We start from the raw sequence: 13,686 nt of genomic DNA on the forward strand, positions 1-13,686 counted from the left end.
CAGACGGACTGACTAACGAACAGTTCAACTGCTATATGCCCCCCGTAATGCCACCCTACGGATGGCATAAAAACACTAAATACTAACTAAAAATAGATTAGATAAATATTGGGAAACTCAGGAACTTAAAATTTAAATATACGGATTTTAAAGCTGAAAAAGTAATCCAGGGGTTCTGAAATATTTTAAGAGTCTACTTGTCCACGGACAAGTTGGACCCACAAATTCACTTGTCTGTACCAAAGAAGTACTTGTCCGTACTTTTAAGATAGATAAAGGAAAATGTCATTACTAATTAAGCAAATAATACAAGCATACACTTTTGTTAAATCTATTTTAAATTATAAACATAGTTAACTAGAAAATTCACATGAACAAAAAATACAAGCAAGATGTGCATATAATAAGATCACGTTTAAGTCACACATGATACCATCTCGGATATTTAATAATCTCAACATGACTTGACAATTCACTTGAAATAAAATAATCTCCGTTAAAAATAAGTATATAATTATCAGCTAATAAAGGAAACTCCTTACAAAGTTTACATTTACACACATCGGCAACGTTTTCAAGCCAAGGAAAATCAATTAGCCAAGACTCAACAAATTCTCGTCTCCGCTTTGCGTCGTTTGTTTATCATATTCATACTTGGCTTTTCTCTTCTTTTCCGACGCCGAACTGATTTTATCATTGGTCTGATTATCGTCATGGCTTGACGTTGAAGTGGTTTTATTATATAAAAATCGAATGCAGGTCGTTAGAACATGTATGCGGCCATTTTCAATGTACGAAAAGTGTTATCTAATGCGTGATTGGCTGTTGCTATACACATGTGTGCTGGTTTCTCTATTAAAATTGTTTTCTTATGCGTGATTGGCTGTTGCTATATATATACTCGTGGACTGGTTTACTACATTCAATAATTATTATCGGAAAATAACCTACCTCCAGTTGAAAAAGTGTGCCAGTCCGCAGATTAATCATATGCTATTTATATAAACTTTTGTTTTTGATTTTCGGATAATAGAGTAGTTTCGTTCTCGAAAAAAAATTACCAAGGAAATTTTACTTGTCCCCGGACAAGTCAGCTATCAAAAACTGCTTGTCCGGAAGGGGGAATTGACGACTCGGACAACTCGGACAGCATATTTCAGAACCCCTGTTATCAATATAACCAGAAGTCAGAACAAAGTTTAACATATGCAAGTCTGATGAAGAGGAACCACCCAGAATCTGCATTGGAAAACAATAAGTAAGTAAATCTTGACCAACGAATTTGGAATTTCAGATATTTTAAGTATTCAGCAATAAATGATTTAATCAAATGAATGCATGCAACTTTGAGTTACATGTTTACAATCTTGCATTAGGCTTCCATTATTAAAGAACATCTTAGTATTGTGGCTTTAAATTCAAACAATGCAATAGTTAGTGAAAATAATAGCATTGCTGGTTTATAAGTAATAATGTATTGGCTAAAATAGTAAAAAAAATCACGCATAAAAAAAATTAATACCGATCTTTGAAGCTCTCCCAGCCATACGGAAGCTCTTTCTTTTCCAACAACATCTGGATCGCTATACAAGGCTTGGAGAGCTTGTTGAACCGTCTCAATAGACGGAGGACTCTCCATTTTCAACTATTAAATGCCTTGCAAGGCAAACAAATCACGAATTTCCTTAACAGGAAGTGTGTCTGACAGATTTGTAGGATCGGAATAAATAGAAAATAATAATAAAAAATAACAAATAAAATATTTATTTTTGTTTATATATATTAAAATAGTGCACAGTTATTTAACGACAAAAAGTTTCAAGTAAATATTTAAAAAAACAATTTTAATATTCATTCACCATTTATTATTTACTGCGAGTTATTCAAACAAAACCGAAAGTAAAAAAGCGGAAGTGGGAGCAGTGACATGATTAATACATTGTTTTAGAATTTAACACCAAAACCTACAGAAATGGATGCTGACGGTCTTCCTTTAGTTGGCCCAGGGATAGATTATACAAAAGTAATGTTGCTTATTTATATTCCTTTGCGCATTTTTTCATTTACCATTGGCCTGGGTTAAACCAAATCCAATGGGGCCTTCAACTTGTTCAAGTTCAACGAATAATACAACAGGACGTGTAACTTGACTTTTTCGCTTGACTAGTCCTTAATACCCTGTGAATAAAACCCAATGTATACTGCTAACTATATACAATCGATACCAGCGCTTTCCACAGGCCATTTAACGGTCCCTCACAGGGGCGCGTGAATTTCAAAATCAGAGTCCGCGGGTGCCTGAAATTTTCCGATCATTGTATTTTGGCTGTTACTGCAACAAGCCATTCTTAAGATAAAAGCGATATCTACTTGGACGAAAATTTTGAAAGCCGCTTTACAATGCTCTGTCAACTACATCTAACGCTTTACCCAACTAAAGCCCGCACAAGGGCGGAGTGTCGATGTATTGGAGAATCAATATTGGCCAATGAGAGCGTACGCTTTGTATAAGCGACAGCACTATAAGGCAGACACTACATGCAGTTAAATCATGCAGACGACTCGTGAAGTACATGTAATTGCCACAGAAATCTTGGTCAGTTACTTGGAAGGCTGATGATGGCTGTAACCCTCGTGGAAGTTGTGCATTTCATGAATATTATAATACTGTCAAAACATTTACTCGACTCGTAAAAGCGTTTTAACAAATTATCGTTGAATTTTTACACAACTGTTAATGTATTCTTGAAGTCTCAATTGAGCATAATTAAATTTGTAATCCAAAACCCACTTCCGAATGTAAATGTAAACTCTACCTTAACGGATTCTTGCTTCAAATAAACAAATAAAAATCAACGTCAGGAAGGGACACCCCTTCCAAAGCCACCCCTATAAGCCCGGGGGCGCCTGAAAAAAAACCTGTGAAAAGCACTGGATACTTATTTTAAATTCCTGCACAACAGCTTTGTCTGAACCATAGGGCAAAATTCATATACAAAAGCAATAAAGGCACCAAATCAATTGTATGTAATCAGGGCTTTTTTCCTTCTTAGAGAACGGCCGCAGGCAACCATTTAACAATTTTGATACAGACATTTCACAAATCTAACACAGCCACAATATTTGTTAAAAATGGTCATTTTTAACTGTAAAAATCCTACTTTTGGCTCAAAAGTGTCAAATTTCAAAAACAGCCATTTCACAATTTAAATTTCATTTTAGTGTAAATGCTTTCATCAGTCACATTAAGTGTACATATGAACATTATTTAGTTATTCATGCCCAAATATTGGTGCTGAATGCTAAAACGTTAACTCTTGTGTTCATACATAATTTTTTAGCCAGAAAATCCATTCAAGGATCTTCTTTTTTGTGCGTAACGATATTTCTAAGACACATGTTCTTATCTCTTTCAATTCAAATATATTCTCCTGTACATTAGCAACAGTAATATGTACATAAATACAAGTGTGTTTAAAAACTACATAAACACAAGCTTTCACAATCTTGAAAGTTTAATTGACATCATAGTTTACTATTTTAAAACAAGGGTACGAAACATTTTGTATGAATGGGAATTTTCCATTTGAATAGTTCTATATTCTTAAAGTTTTTGCTTTAACTTATGGTCTTGATCCAGAATTAATATTCCCGACAATCTGTCCTGTAAATTGGACAGCCATACTGGACTGCAATACAAGAAATGTCAGTTTGCCGGGCCTTGTTTGGGGCGAAACTCCATAAGCCAGAGTTAGTTCCTGTCCGGTCTCTCGATATCATCTTAAATGCTTATGTATCCAAACAATATTAGTTGTTGCTGCGTAGTTATGGGCATTTGCACTTACTGCAGTTCTTCCTTAAAAGTGAAGAGCCATTCAAAGGCTGTCCAAAAATTCAGTCATCTTGGTTTTATGGTGTTCTGTAGAGAATAACATTACATAATTTTAATTTCAATAGGAATGATCATTTTAAAATACTGTAACCCAAGTAGAAAAGTCCCCCTTTTAAAATTTTAATCAGCCACTGGAGCTGCCGCTCTAATGTGCAGTTTATCAGAGCCACTTCATGTAATATAAAGTGCTTCTTAAACCTCACCCTTCTACAGCACATGTATATTATTTGTTCTTCAGGTAGACGCCATTAACCAAAAGCGTTTGATTGCCTTCATCAACCATTTTGTAACTCACACAGCAGGATTCCTGAACAGGTTTTCATGTGTATGTGAGGAGAAACTGGAGCACCTTTCTCACAGGATTCAGCAACTCGATATCACAATGAGCCTCCTTGAAGCAAAGGTATTGTCCTTGAAATCAACCTTAAGAGTGAGATCAGGGAATCTTGAAAAAAAAATCAATTCAGACACTTGACTATGGCATATTAATTAACCAATGATCTCATGCCTGCCTGAATTTGCAAGTTTATTCTTTTAGCATTAAACATATCTTCTTTTTTTTAACCAGGTTTTCCGAAGGAAAAAACTGGTTTTTAGATTGGCGAATGCAGGCAGGCTGGCTGGCTGGCTGGCTGGCGGGCGGGCGGAACAAGCTTGTCCGGGCCATAACTATGTCGTTCATTGTCAGATTTTAAAATCATTTGGCACATTTGTTCACCATCATTGGACGGTGTGTCGCGCGAAATAATTACGTCGATATCTCCAAGCTCAAGGTCACACTTTGAGTTCAAAGGTCAAAAATGGCCATAAATGAGCTTGTCCTGGCCATAACTATGTCATTCATTGTGAGATTTTAAAATCATTTGGCACATTTGTTCACCATCATGGGACGGTGTGTCGCACGAAAGAATCACGTCAATATCTCCAATGTCAAGGTCGCCACGACTAAAAATATTATTTTTTTTAAAACAAACTTACAAAGGGGGTTAATTTTGTTTGTTCATTTCAAAAGTTCAGTTTGAGTTTTCTCCCTTTATCAGATTTTTTTTCACAATGAAAACCTGGTTTTGTGACAATTTTGTCCCTTGTTTTAAATATTTATCCCCACAACTTTGGAAAAAATATCAAATTTTAAATTAAAAACAACACAACAAATTTTATGTACCAATGGTGATGTTTTTACATAAATACAAATGTAGCCTCTATTATGTACTAATTTTATTTTTATTCAAATAATTTAAGTTGATATTGTATGTGAATTTGAAAGAATTTATGTAATTCACTTTGGTAAAACTAAGCACATTCAGGAGTAAAGAATCTATTATCATCTGTGTGTCAGTTGACAGTTTATGAACACAAATATATAATGACATTTGCCTATATTCACGCACTTGTAATATTTCAGATCAATTCCATACCTGGCTTAGAGAATGTGACGGCACCATTATCGTCATCATCCTCATCAAGTAGTTCCACAGCACCAGCAGCACCAACAGAAGGGGCGGGACCTGTAGCCCCTCCCACTGTTGCAGCTCCTGCTGTTCCAGCGGTAAAGAAAATACATGTGCATAAAGTAAAGTGCCAGATCGGTCTGTGCAGTCCACACAGGCTTATCAGGGACGACACAGATCGGTCTGTGCAGTCCACACAGGCTTATCAGGGACGACACAGATCGGTCTGTGCAGTCCACACAGGCTTATCAGGGACGACACTTTACACTGGTATTATATTTTTCTGTTTAAAGAAAGTCTCTTATTAGTAAAAATCCATTTAAGGCAGAAAGTGTCATCCCTGATTAGTCTGTGCAAACTGCACAGGCTTACCTGTGACTACACTTTACAAAATGCATTAAACATCCCTTTTCACAGAGTGAGGCTCATTTAAAATGTAAGAACAAAAGCAAGTTGTTATGACCAGCAAGAAACCAATTAAAAAAATGATGGTTTGCATGTGCAAATCAAATTTATTTGCAAGCTCATGTATATTCAGTCCTTTCCCCTTCTAATGACTAGCAGACTCTATTTAAGACCAAACAGGACAATACCGTGAAAGGGGTGAAAAGGGATAAACAAAATTGTGTCTCACAGTTGGAAAATTGTCAGTTACAGGTTTTATTGGCAAAGAAAAGAAAGTGGCTTCAAATGTAGATTTCTTTGCACCAACCTAGACAGAATATTGCCTGTTTCAGGCACCGGCCCCTGGGAGTCAGGAAGCTCCACCCCCACCCCCTGCAGAACCTGTGGCAGCAAACCCTGTATCAAAGGACCCTCGATATCAAAAGTTTTTCAAAATGCTTCAGTTTGTGAGTACACTTATATTAAAGATGAAACTAAATTTATACAATACCAAGTCAAAGGGTATTTTGCAAGAATAACCTGATGTAATTTCACCTTAAAGAAGTTTTGATATCTGAATTATCATGCACATTTTCAAATAAAAACCTCACCATATTCACTTTGAAACATTAGAAACACTACATTTAGGGAAATATATATGAGAATTACCCTTTATGTATGTGAAACACTTTGTGGAACTAACAAGAAACTTTGTGGAACTAACAAGAAAGTTTACTCCAGATATCTGCACCCTTCATTGATTTAACCTTTTCCCCCATAAGGAGCAAAGTGAAAATGGCTTTTGAAACCAGCATAAAAACAGCCTGCGAGTAATTTGCAATCTGTTCAGGTTTTATGCTGTTCGCTGCTCATCAGTAACTAAGAGTTTGAAATGAAGCGTTTAAAACTTGAATTTAGTAAGAAAGGTATTTAATTAAATGTAAACTTTAAAAGGACTACAAATGCGTCAAAAAATGTAAATAAGTGGTAAATGGTTAATTTTATGGTCACTTGCAATAAAATGACTGTCTAATGCCTTATTTGTTCCCAGGTTGTACCATGTCTAATGCCTTATTTGTTCTCAGTGTGTACCAGTCTAATGACTTATTTGTTCCCAGGGTGTACCAGTCTAATGCCTTATTTGTTCCCAGGGTGTTCCAGTATAATGCCTTATTTGTTCCCAGGATGTACCAGTCTAATGCCTTATTTGTTCCCAGGGTGTACCAGTCTAATGCCTTATTTGTTCCCAGGGTGTACCAGTGCCTGCTATAAAAACCAAGATGTCAGTGGAAGGTTTGAATCCTGACCTTCTGGAGTACGTATCTGAAAATTAGTGTGTTTTAAAACTTAGTTTGATATTTAATCATGTTGGGAAAGTTCAAGATTGTATTCTGTTTATGATATATGGGTTTCTTTTGTTTTCAGCTCACCAGAGTAATACATGCTCATGGTGAGCTTCTGGGGTAGAGGGATGTCCTTCGTCTGTCTGTGCCTGCATCAGTTTGTCTGTGAACTTTTCTAAAGTGCTGGTCAGAATTCCTTGAGTGGTTCTTGGTAAATAAGGTCATAGAAGACAAAGAAAGGATTTTAAACATGAACATTTCAGAAATTGCAAAGCCCAGAGGTTAAATATATGTAGTCATGTATTGAGATTCTCTTCAAAGATTGTTCAATTTATGCTCCTTTGGTTGAAACTGGCCTTGCCCTGGGGGTCATTAGTTTTACACAGACTAAGGGAAATCCTGGAATATCGTTTCTGAAACCCCTGAGCAAAATGCATCATCTAGAGGTCCCCTACAAATTTTGTTGAAATTATGCCTCTCTGTTTAAAATAAGCTCTGCCTTGGAAAGTTGGGTTTCACTTTTTTTTAATTGATTTGTATATGGAAAACCTTTTAAAATCTTCTTGATGGTAAACCCAAGACTTTCATATTTGCTATGTTGCATCATATAGAAGTCCTAAACAAAGTTTGTAAATAATGCCCATTTGGTCAAAACTGGCCCTGCCCCTTGTTCATCAGTTTGACAAAGACCTATTTATGGAAAAAATCTTATCTCAAACTACATAGTCAAAGACTCTAATGTTGTGTAATCGTGTATGTCGAATCATCTGAAGGTCTTCTACAAAGTTGTTTCAAAATAATTTTCCCCAGTTAATACTGGCTGGGCCCAGGTGCTAACCAATTGGTCATTGATTTAAATAGCGAAAGCCTGTACAGTTCTTCAAGTCTGAAACTCAAAGCCCTCTCATATTTTGTATGTAGCATCATCTAGAGATTCTCTAAAAAGTTGTTATATTTGTGACTTTGGGGTCAAAATTGACCTCACTCCAGGAGTCACATTTTTAATTTGGACATATAGCAACAAAAATTATTTTATTTTCCTGCAACAATAAGTAACATAGATTTAATATTAAATATGCAATTTTGAAAATTGTCTTTCCAAAGTTTGTTGAAATTTTGTTCAGGCCACTCCCCATATTTCACATTGTTATACCCCCGGTAGGGTGGCATATAGCAGTTGAACTGTTCGTCGGTCAGTATGTCAGTCAGTCTGTTCGTCCGTCCGAAAAAAACTTTAACATTGGCCATAACTTTTTCACCATTGAAGATAGCAACTTGATATTTGGCATGCATGTGTATCTCGTGAAGCTGCACATTTTGAGTGGTGGAAGTTCAAGATCAAGGTCATCCTTCAAGGTCAAAGGTAAAAAAATAAATAATTTCAAAGTGGCGTTCTAATGAAGCTGAACATTTTAAGTGGTGGAAATTCAAGGTCAAGGTCATCCTTCAAGGTCAAAGGTCAAAAAAAAAAAATTCAAAGCGGCGCAATAGGGGGCATCGTGTTTCTGACGAACTCATCTCTTGTTAATATAGATTTTGGAAGGAAAATTAATTTTCTTCCTTAAAAGAACAAGGCTTTTAAATTTAAAATTAGTTTATAATAACTGAGTTTTTTTTCAAATTCTTCTGTTACTTTGGGGTCGAAATTGGCCATATCCTTGTGGTGGTGTAAAATGTTTTATATAGACTTACATAGCAAGATATGTTCTCTAGCACTACATGTATTCTACTGAGCTACAGTTGCCTAGGTGAGCGTTCAATGATCTCAGGGTCCTCTTGTCTCCAGGATGTCTCTCATTGCATGAATGTTGATTCTTTTTATACGCCCGTTTAAAAAAAAACGGAATGTATTATAGTTTTACCTTAACGGTGGGCGGGCGGCGTCCACAGCAGTTTCCGCTCTCTTATTCAAATAGTTTTCATCCGATCTTCACCAAACTTGGTCAGAAGTTTCATCTAGACAATTTCTAGGTCAAGTTCGAATATGGGTCATTCCGGGTATATTGCTTTGCACATGTCGGTCGGTCTGTCGGTCGGTCCGTCCACCAGGTGGTTTCCGGATGATAACTCAAGAACGCTTGGGCCTAGGATCATGAAACTTCATAGGTACGTTGATCATGACTCGCAGATGACCCCTATTGATTTTGAGGTCAAAGGTCAAGGTCACGGTGACCCGAAATAGTAAAATGGTTTCCGGATGATAACTCAAGAACGCTTAGGCCTAGGATCATGAAACTTGAAAGGTAGATTGATCATGACTCGCAGATGACCCCTATTGATTTTCAGGTCACTAGGTCAAAGGTCAAGGTCACAGTGACCCGAAATAGTAAAATGGTTTCCGGATGATAACTCAAGAACGCTTAGGCCTAGGATCATGAAACTTTATAGGTAGATGGATCATGACTCGCAGATGACCCCTATCGATTTTCAGGTCACTAGGTCAAAGGTCAAGGTCACTGTGACCTGAAATAGTAAAATGGTTTCCGGATGATAACTCAAGAACGCTTATGCCTAGGATCATGAAACTTCATAGGTACATTGATCATGACTCGCAGATGAAGCCTATTGATTTTCAGGTCACTAGGTCAAAGGTCAAGGTCACGGTGACCTGAAATAGTAAAATGGTTTCTGGATGATAACTCAAGAACGCTTATGCCTAGGATCATGAAACTTCATAGGTACATTGATCATGACTCGCAGATGACCCCTATTGATTTTCAGGTCAAAGGTCAAGGTCACGGTGACCCGAAATAGTAAAATGGTTTCCGGATGATAACTCAAGAACGCCTAGGCCTAGGATCATGAAACTTGATAGGTAGATTGATCATGACTCGCAGTTGACCCCTATTGATTTTCAGGTCACTATATCAAAGGTCACGGTCACGGTGACCTGAAATAGTAAAATGGTTTCAGGATGATAACTCAAGAACGCTAATGGCTATGATCATAAAACTTCATAGGTACATTGATCATGACTCTCAGATGAACCCTATTGATTTTGAGGTCACTAGGTCAAGATCATGGTGACCCGAAATAGAAAGATGGTTTCCGGATGATAACTCAAGAACGCTTATGGCTAGGATCATGAAACTTCATAGGTACATTGATCATGACTGGCAGATGACCCCTATCGATTTTGAGGTCACTAGGTAAAAGGTCAAGTTCAAGGTGACCCGAAATAGTAAAATGGTTTCCGGATGATAACTCAAGAACGCTTATTCCTAAGACCATGAAACGTGATAGGTAGATTGATCATGACTCACAGATGACCCCTATTGATTTTCAGGTCACTCGGTCAAAGGTCAAGGTCACGGTGACCCGAAATATTAAAATGGTTTCAGGATGATAACTCAAGAATGCTTATGGCTAGGATCATGAAACTTCATAGGTACATTGATCATGACTGGCAGATGAACCCTATTGATTTTCAGGTCACTAGGTCAAAGGTCAAGGTCACAGTGACAAAAAATATATTTACACAATGGCTGTCACTACAACTGAGAGCCCATATGGGGGGCATGCATGTTTTACAAACAGCCCTTGTTGAAGTTTGATTTCATCCGATCTTCACCAAATGTGGTCAGAAGTTGTGTCTAGACAATATCTTCGATAAGTTTAAATATGGGTCATGCCGGGTCAAAAACTAGATCACCAGGTCACCTAGTGCATTTCAAGCATTAAGCATGGTGTCCGCTCTCTAATTGAAGTAGTTTTCATCTGATCTAAACCAAATTTGGTCAGAAGTTGTGTCTAGATGATATGTAGGTCAAGTTCAAATATGGGTCATGGTTAAGTTATCAAGTTGTCTAAAACCTTCCAACAGGTGTATCTTGTGACAGTTTGGCACTCTTGTTAGATATACTTTAGGCTTAAACACAGGTGTATTGACCTATGCATTCTTAAAGCAATTCTTATAAATATAAATGTCAGTTTATTCATTCATTTGGTGCACTGTTTTTGGTAAGCAATTGGTTCTGCCTTTTTGTGTTGACTTGTACATATTTTTTTATTTCACCAGCCTAAATGCATTGCATTTTTGCTAACATCACAACACATGAATATTTCAGCACACCGGATGCACCAGCCCCAGCAGGTGGTACCACAAAGGCCAACGATGACGATGATTTTAGCTCCAACAGTGAGGATGAGGAGTCAGAAGAAGATGACAGTGACTTTGACTAACTGTGGTTGTTACATTAGTTATATTAATTAGAGCTATTTAAATAAAGGCCCATTTAAAGCCTGTTCATGAGACTTTCTGACAGGTGACACATTAAAATTACATTTATAGAACTCATGCATTGACTCTGCTCAAATTTATGAGTTTTTTTTTGCAAAATGAATATAATATTTTTTTAAATGCTGAAATGCTTACAAACTGTAAATTCTTGAGGACAGAACAATTTGTTGTTATGAATAACAATAGGAGTGAAAATAGACTCGGAATGTGAAGATAAGCATTTCAATTACTAACTGATAAATATGCACAAAAAGTCAAGTTGAGAAAAGATTCATGGGTGCGAAACTGTTATTAATCAAGAAAGCAAATTATGAATTTAACACCGAATTTCTTATACAATTAAGAAAAAAATCAGGACGAATGAATATTTTGAAAAAACCCAAAGTATTGAGATTAATTATGTTCCAATTAACATTGATCAACTATATGTGAAAGAAAATAGAAAGAAATCTGTTGATTTCGCTGTAAAGAAAAGATATTATTTTCTACAATCTTCATTATGTATACCTTATGCGTTTGTGTAACAAGACCTCATAGAATTTTTTAACCAGGTTTTTAACCAGGTTTTCCGAAGGAAAAAACTGGTTATTAGATTGGCGAATGCGGGCTGGCTGGCTGGCTGGCGGGCGGGCGGAACAAGCTTGTCCGGGCCATAACTATGTCGTTCATTGTCAGATTTTAAAATCATTTGGCACATTTGTTGGACGGTGTGTCGCGCAAAATAATTACGTCGATATCTCCAAGGTCAAGGTCACACTTTGAGTTCAAAGGTCAAAAATGGCCATAATGAGCTTGTCCTGGCCATAACTATGTCATTCATTGTGAGATTTTAAAATCATTTGGCACATTTGTTCACCATTATGGGACGGTATGTCGCACGAAAGAATCACGTCAATATCTCCAATGTCAAGGTCGCCACGACTAAAAATATATTTTTTTTAAAAACAAACTTACAAAGGGGGTTAATTTTGTTTGTTCATTTCAAAAGTTCAGTTTGAGTTTTCTCCCTTTATCAGATTTTTTTTTCACAATGAAAACCTGGTTTTGTGACAATTTTGTCCCTTGTTTATAAATACAGTGTTGGAACAAAATGTGCTTCTTATTCGAGTAAATTTGTGGCATTTATACTAAAATTTCATGCATTCCAGTGTTACGTACTGGTTTAGTTTAGTATAGACACATTTTTTGATTGAATCAAATTTCAATACAAAGAGGACATTCTTGTACATTTTATCATGTTCATCCTTATACAAATATTAAATATCAGTTTTATATTAAACGCAATTATTCATATGAACAATGTTTCTTTTTTGTAACAAGTGGTTGTGTTGTTAAAGATTGATGTCATTATGTGCAATATTAGTTTGAACTTGTTAATATGAACATCGTTCTGTGATAACAGGGCTTAATGCATTTTCCTTTAGTGGTGCCCTAGATTTGTGTGCACAGTCATCACATCCTTATCAGGGACAACACTGCACAGGCTTATCTAGGATAACACTAATACACACATGAAATAAGCCCTGTTGTCACAGAGTGGGGCTCAAATGTTACTTAATGTATATTTTACATGTAAGTTGTCTGGATATACAGTTTTAGGGCTGAATGTTTTTATTTGTTTGCCCAATATAAGTAATATGAACATACTGGTTAAATATGATAATGAAGATATACATTCTACTTGTATAGCAAAGTGACTACATATTGATAACGGGTATTATTTGCGGACAACTTATATGGCAATTTTGACTGTCACATAAGTCTAGATGCAGTATTATACTAAAAGTTAACACTTTAAAACGAATATTTCATACAGAAGTGATGTAATCAAACATTTGAAAGTTTCAATAATGTTCAATATGTTAATAATAATATGTTTGCATGTAAGTTTACTCGGTGTTAATGAGAAATAAATACTCATTTTTAATACAGTTCAGTTTGTTTGTTTTGTGTACATGCTTACTTGATGTATCAAAATACAAATTAAGCCATACAATTAATTCTACTCCATTCATATCTGTCTCCTGATTCAAGTACACAGTGCACATCACCGTTTAAAGCATTAACACAATGTGCTCATTGTGAGCTTTAATGATCGCCTGTTGTCCGTCGTGCGTTGTCCGTTGTGCGACATCAACATTTGCCTTGTTCACTCTCTAAAGGCCACATTTATTGTCCAATCTTCATGAAATTTGGTCAGTAGATTGGTTTTAATAATAACTTGAATGAGTTTGAAAATGGTTACGTTTGCTTGAAAAACATGGCTGCCAAGGGGCGGGGCTTTTTTCCTTATATGGCTATATATGGCTATAATAAAATCATGTTAACACTCTAGAGGCCACATTTATTGTCCAATCTTAATGAAACTAGGTCAGA

The 13,686-nt window shown here is 36.2% G+C and overlaps 2 protein-coding genes across 2 annotated transcripts in view; one reads left to right on the forward strand and one right to left on the reverse strand.

Annotated features, from left to right (window-relative positions):
- LOC127850079 (transportin-3-like) overlaps positions 1-1,706 on the reverse strand; it is a 55,966-nt gene extending 54,260 nt beyond the window's left edge. The window contains exon 1 of the mRNA XM_052382839.1: positions 1,523-1,706. Within this exon, the coding sequence (XP_052238799.1) occupies positions 1,523-1,639 (117 nt within the window). The 5' untranslated portion in view covers positions 1,640-1,706. The remainder of the gene's footprint in view (positions 1-1,522) is intronic.
- A 182-nt stretch (positions 1,707-1,888) lies between these two features.
- Positions 1,889-13,241, forward strand: LOC127850092 (WASH complex subunit 3-like). The gene is made up of 6 exons (XM_052382867.1): positions 1,889-2,023; positions 4,131-4,295; positions 5,298-5,441; positions 6,081-6,194; positions 6,978-7,042; positions 11,138-13,241. The coding sequence occupies exons 1-6, from the start codon at positions 1,973-1,975 to the stop codon at positions 11,250-11,252; spliced, it is 654 nt and encodes a 217-aa protein (XP_052238827.1). The 5' UTR covers positions 1,889-1,972; the 3' UTR covers positions 11,253-13,241.
- The last annotated feature ends 445 nt before the right edge of the window (positions 13,242-13,686 follow it).

This window comes from Dreissena polymorpha, chromosome 11 (assembly GCF_020536995.1).
Source record: "Dreissena polymorpha isolate Duluth1 chromosome 11, UMN_Dpol_1.0, whole genome shotgun sequence".
NCBI classification, from domain to species: domain Eukaryota; kingdom Metazoa; phylum Mollusca; class Bivalvia; order Myida; family Dreissenidae; genus Dreissena; species Dreissena polymorpha.

Excerpts from the sequence above, each read along its gene's own strand:
- LOC127850092 (XM_052382867.1), top strand. The coding sequence starts at position 1,973 with ATGGATGCTGACGGTCTTCCTTTAGTTGGCCCAGGGATAGATTATACA. Across the intron at positions 2,024-4,130 it reads CAGGGATAGATTATACAAAA|GTAGACGCCATTAACCAAAA; the intron begins GTAATGTTGCTT and ends TTTGTTCTTCAG. Across the intron at positions 7,043-11,137 it reads TTGAATCCTGACCTTCTGGA|CACACCGGATGCACCAGCCC; the intron begins GTACGTATCTGA and ends TGAATATTTCAG.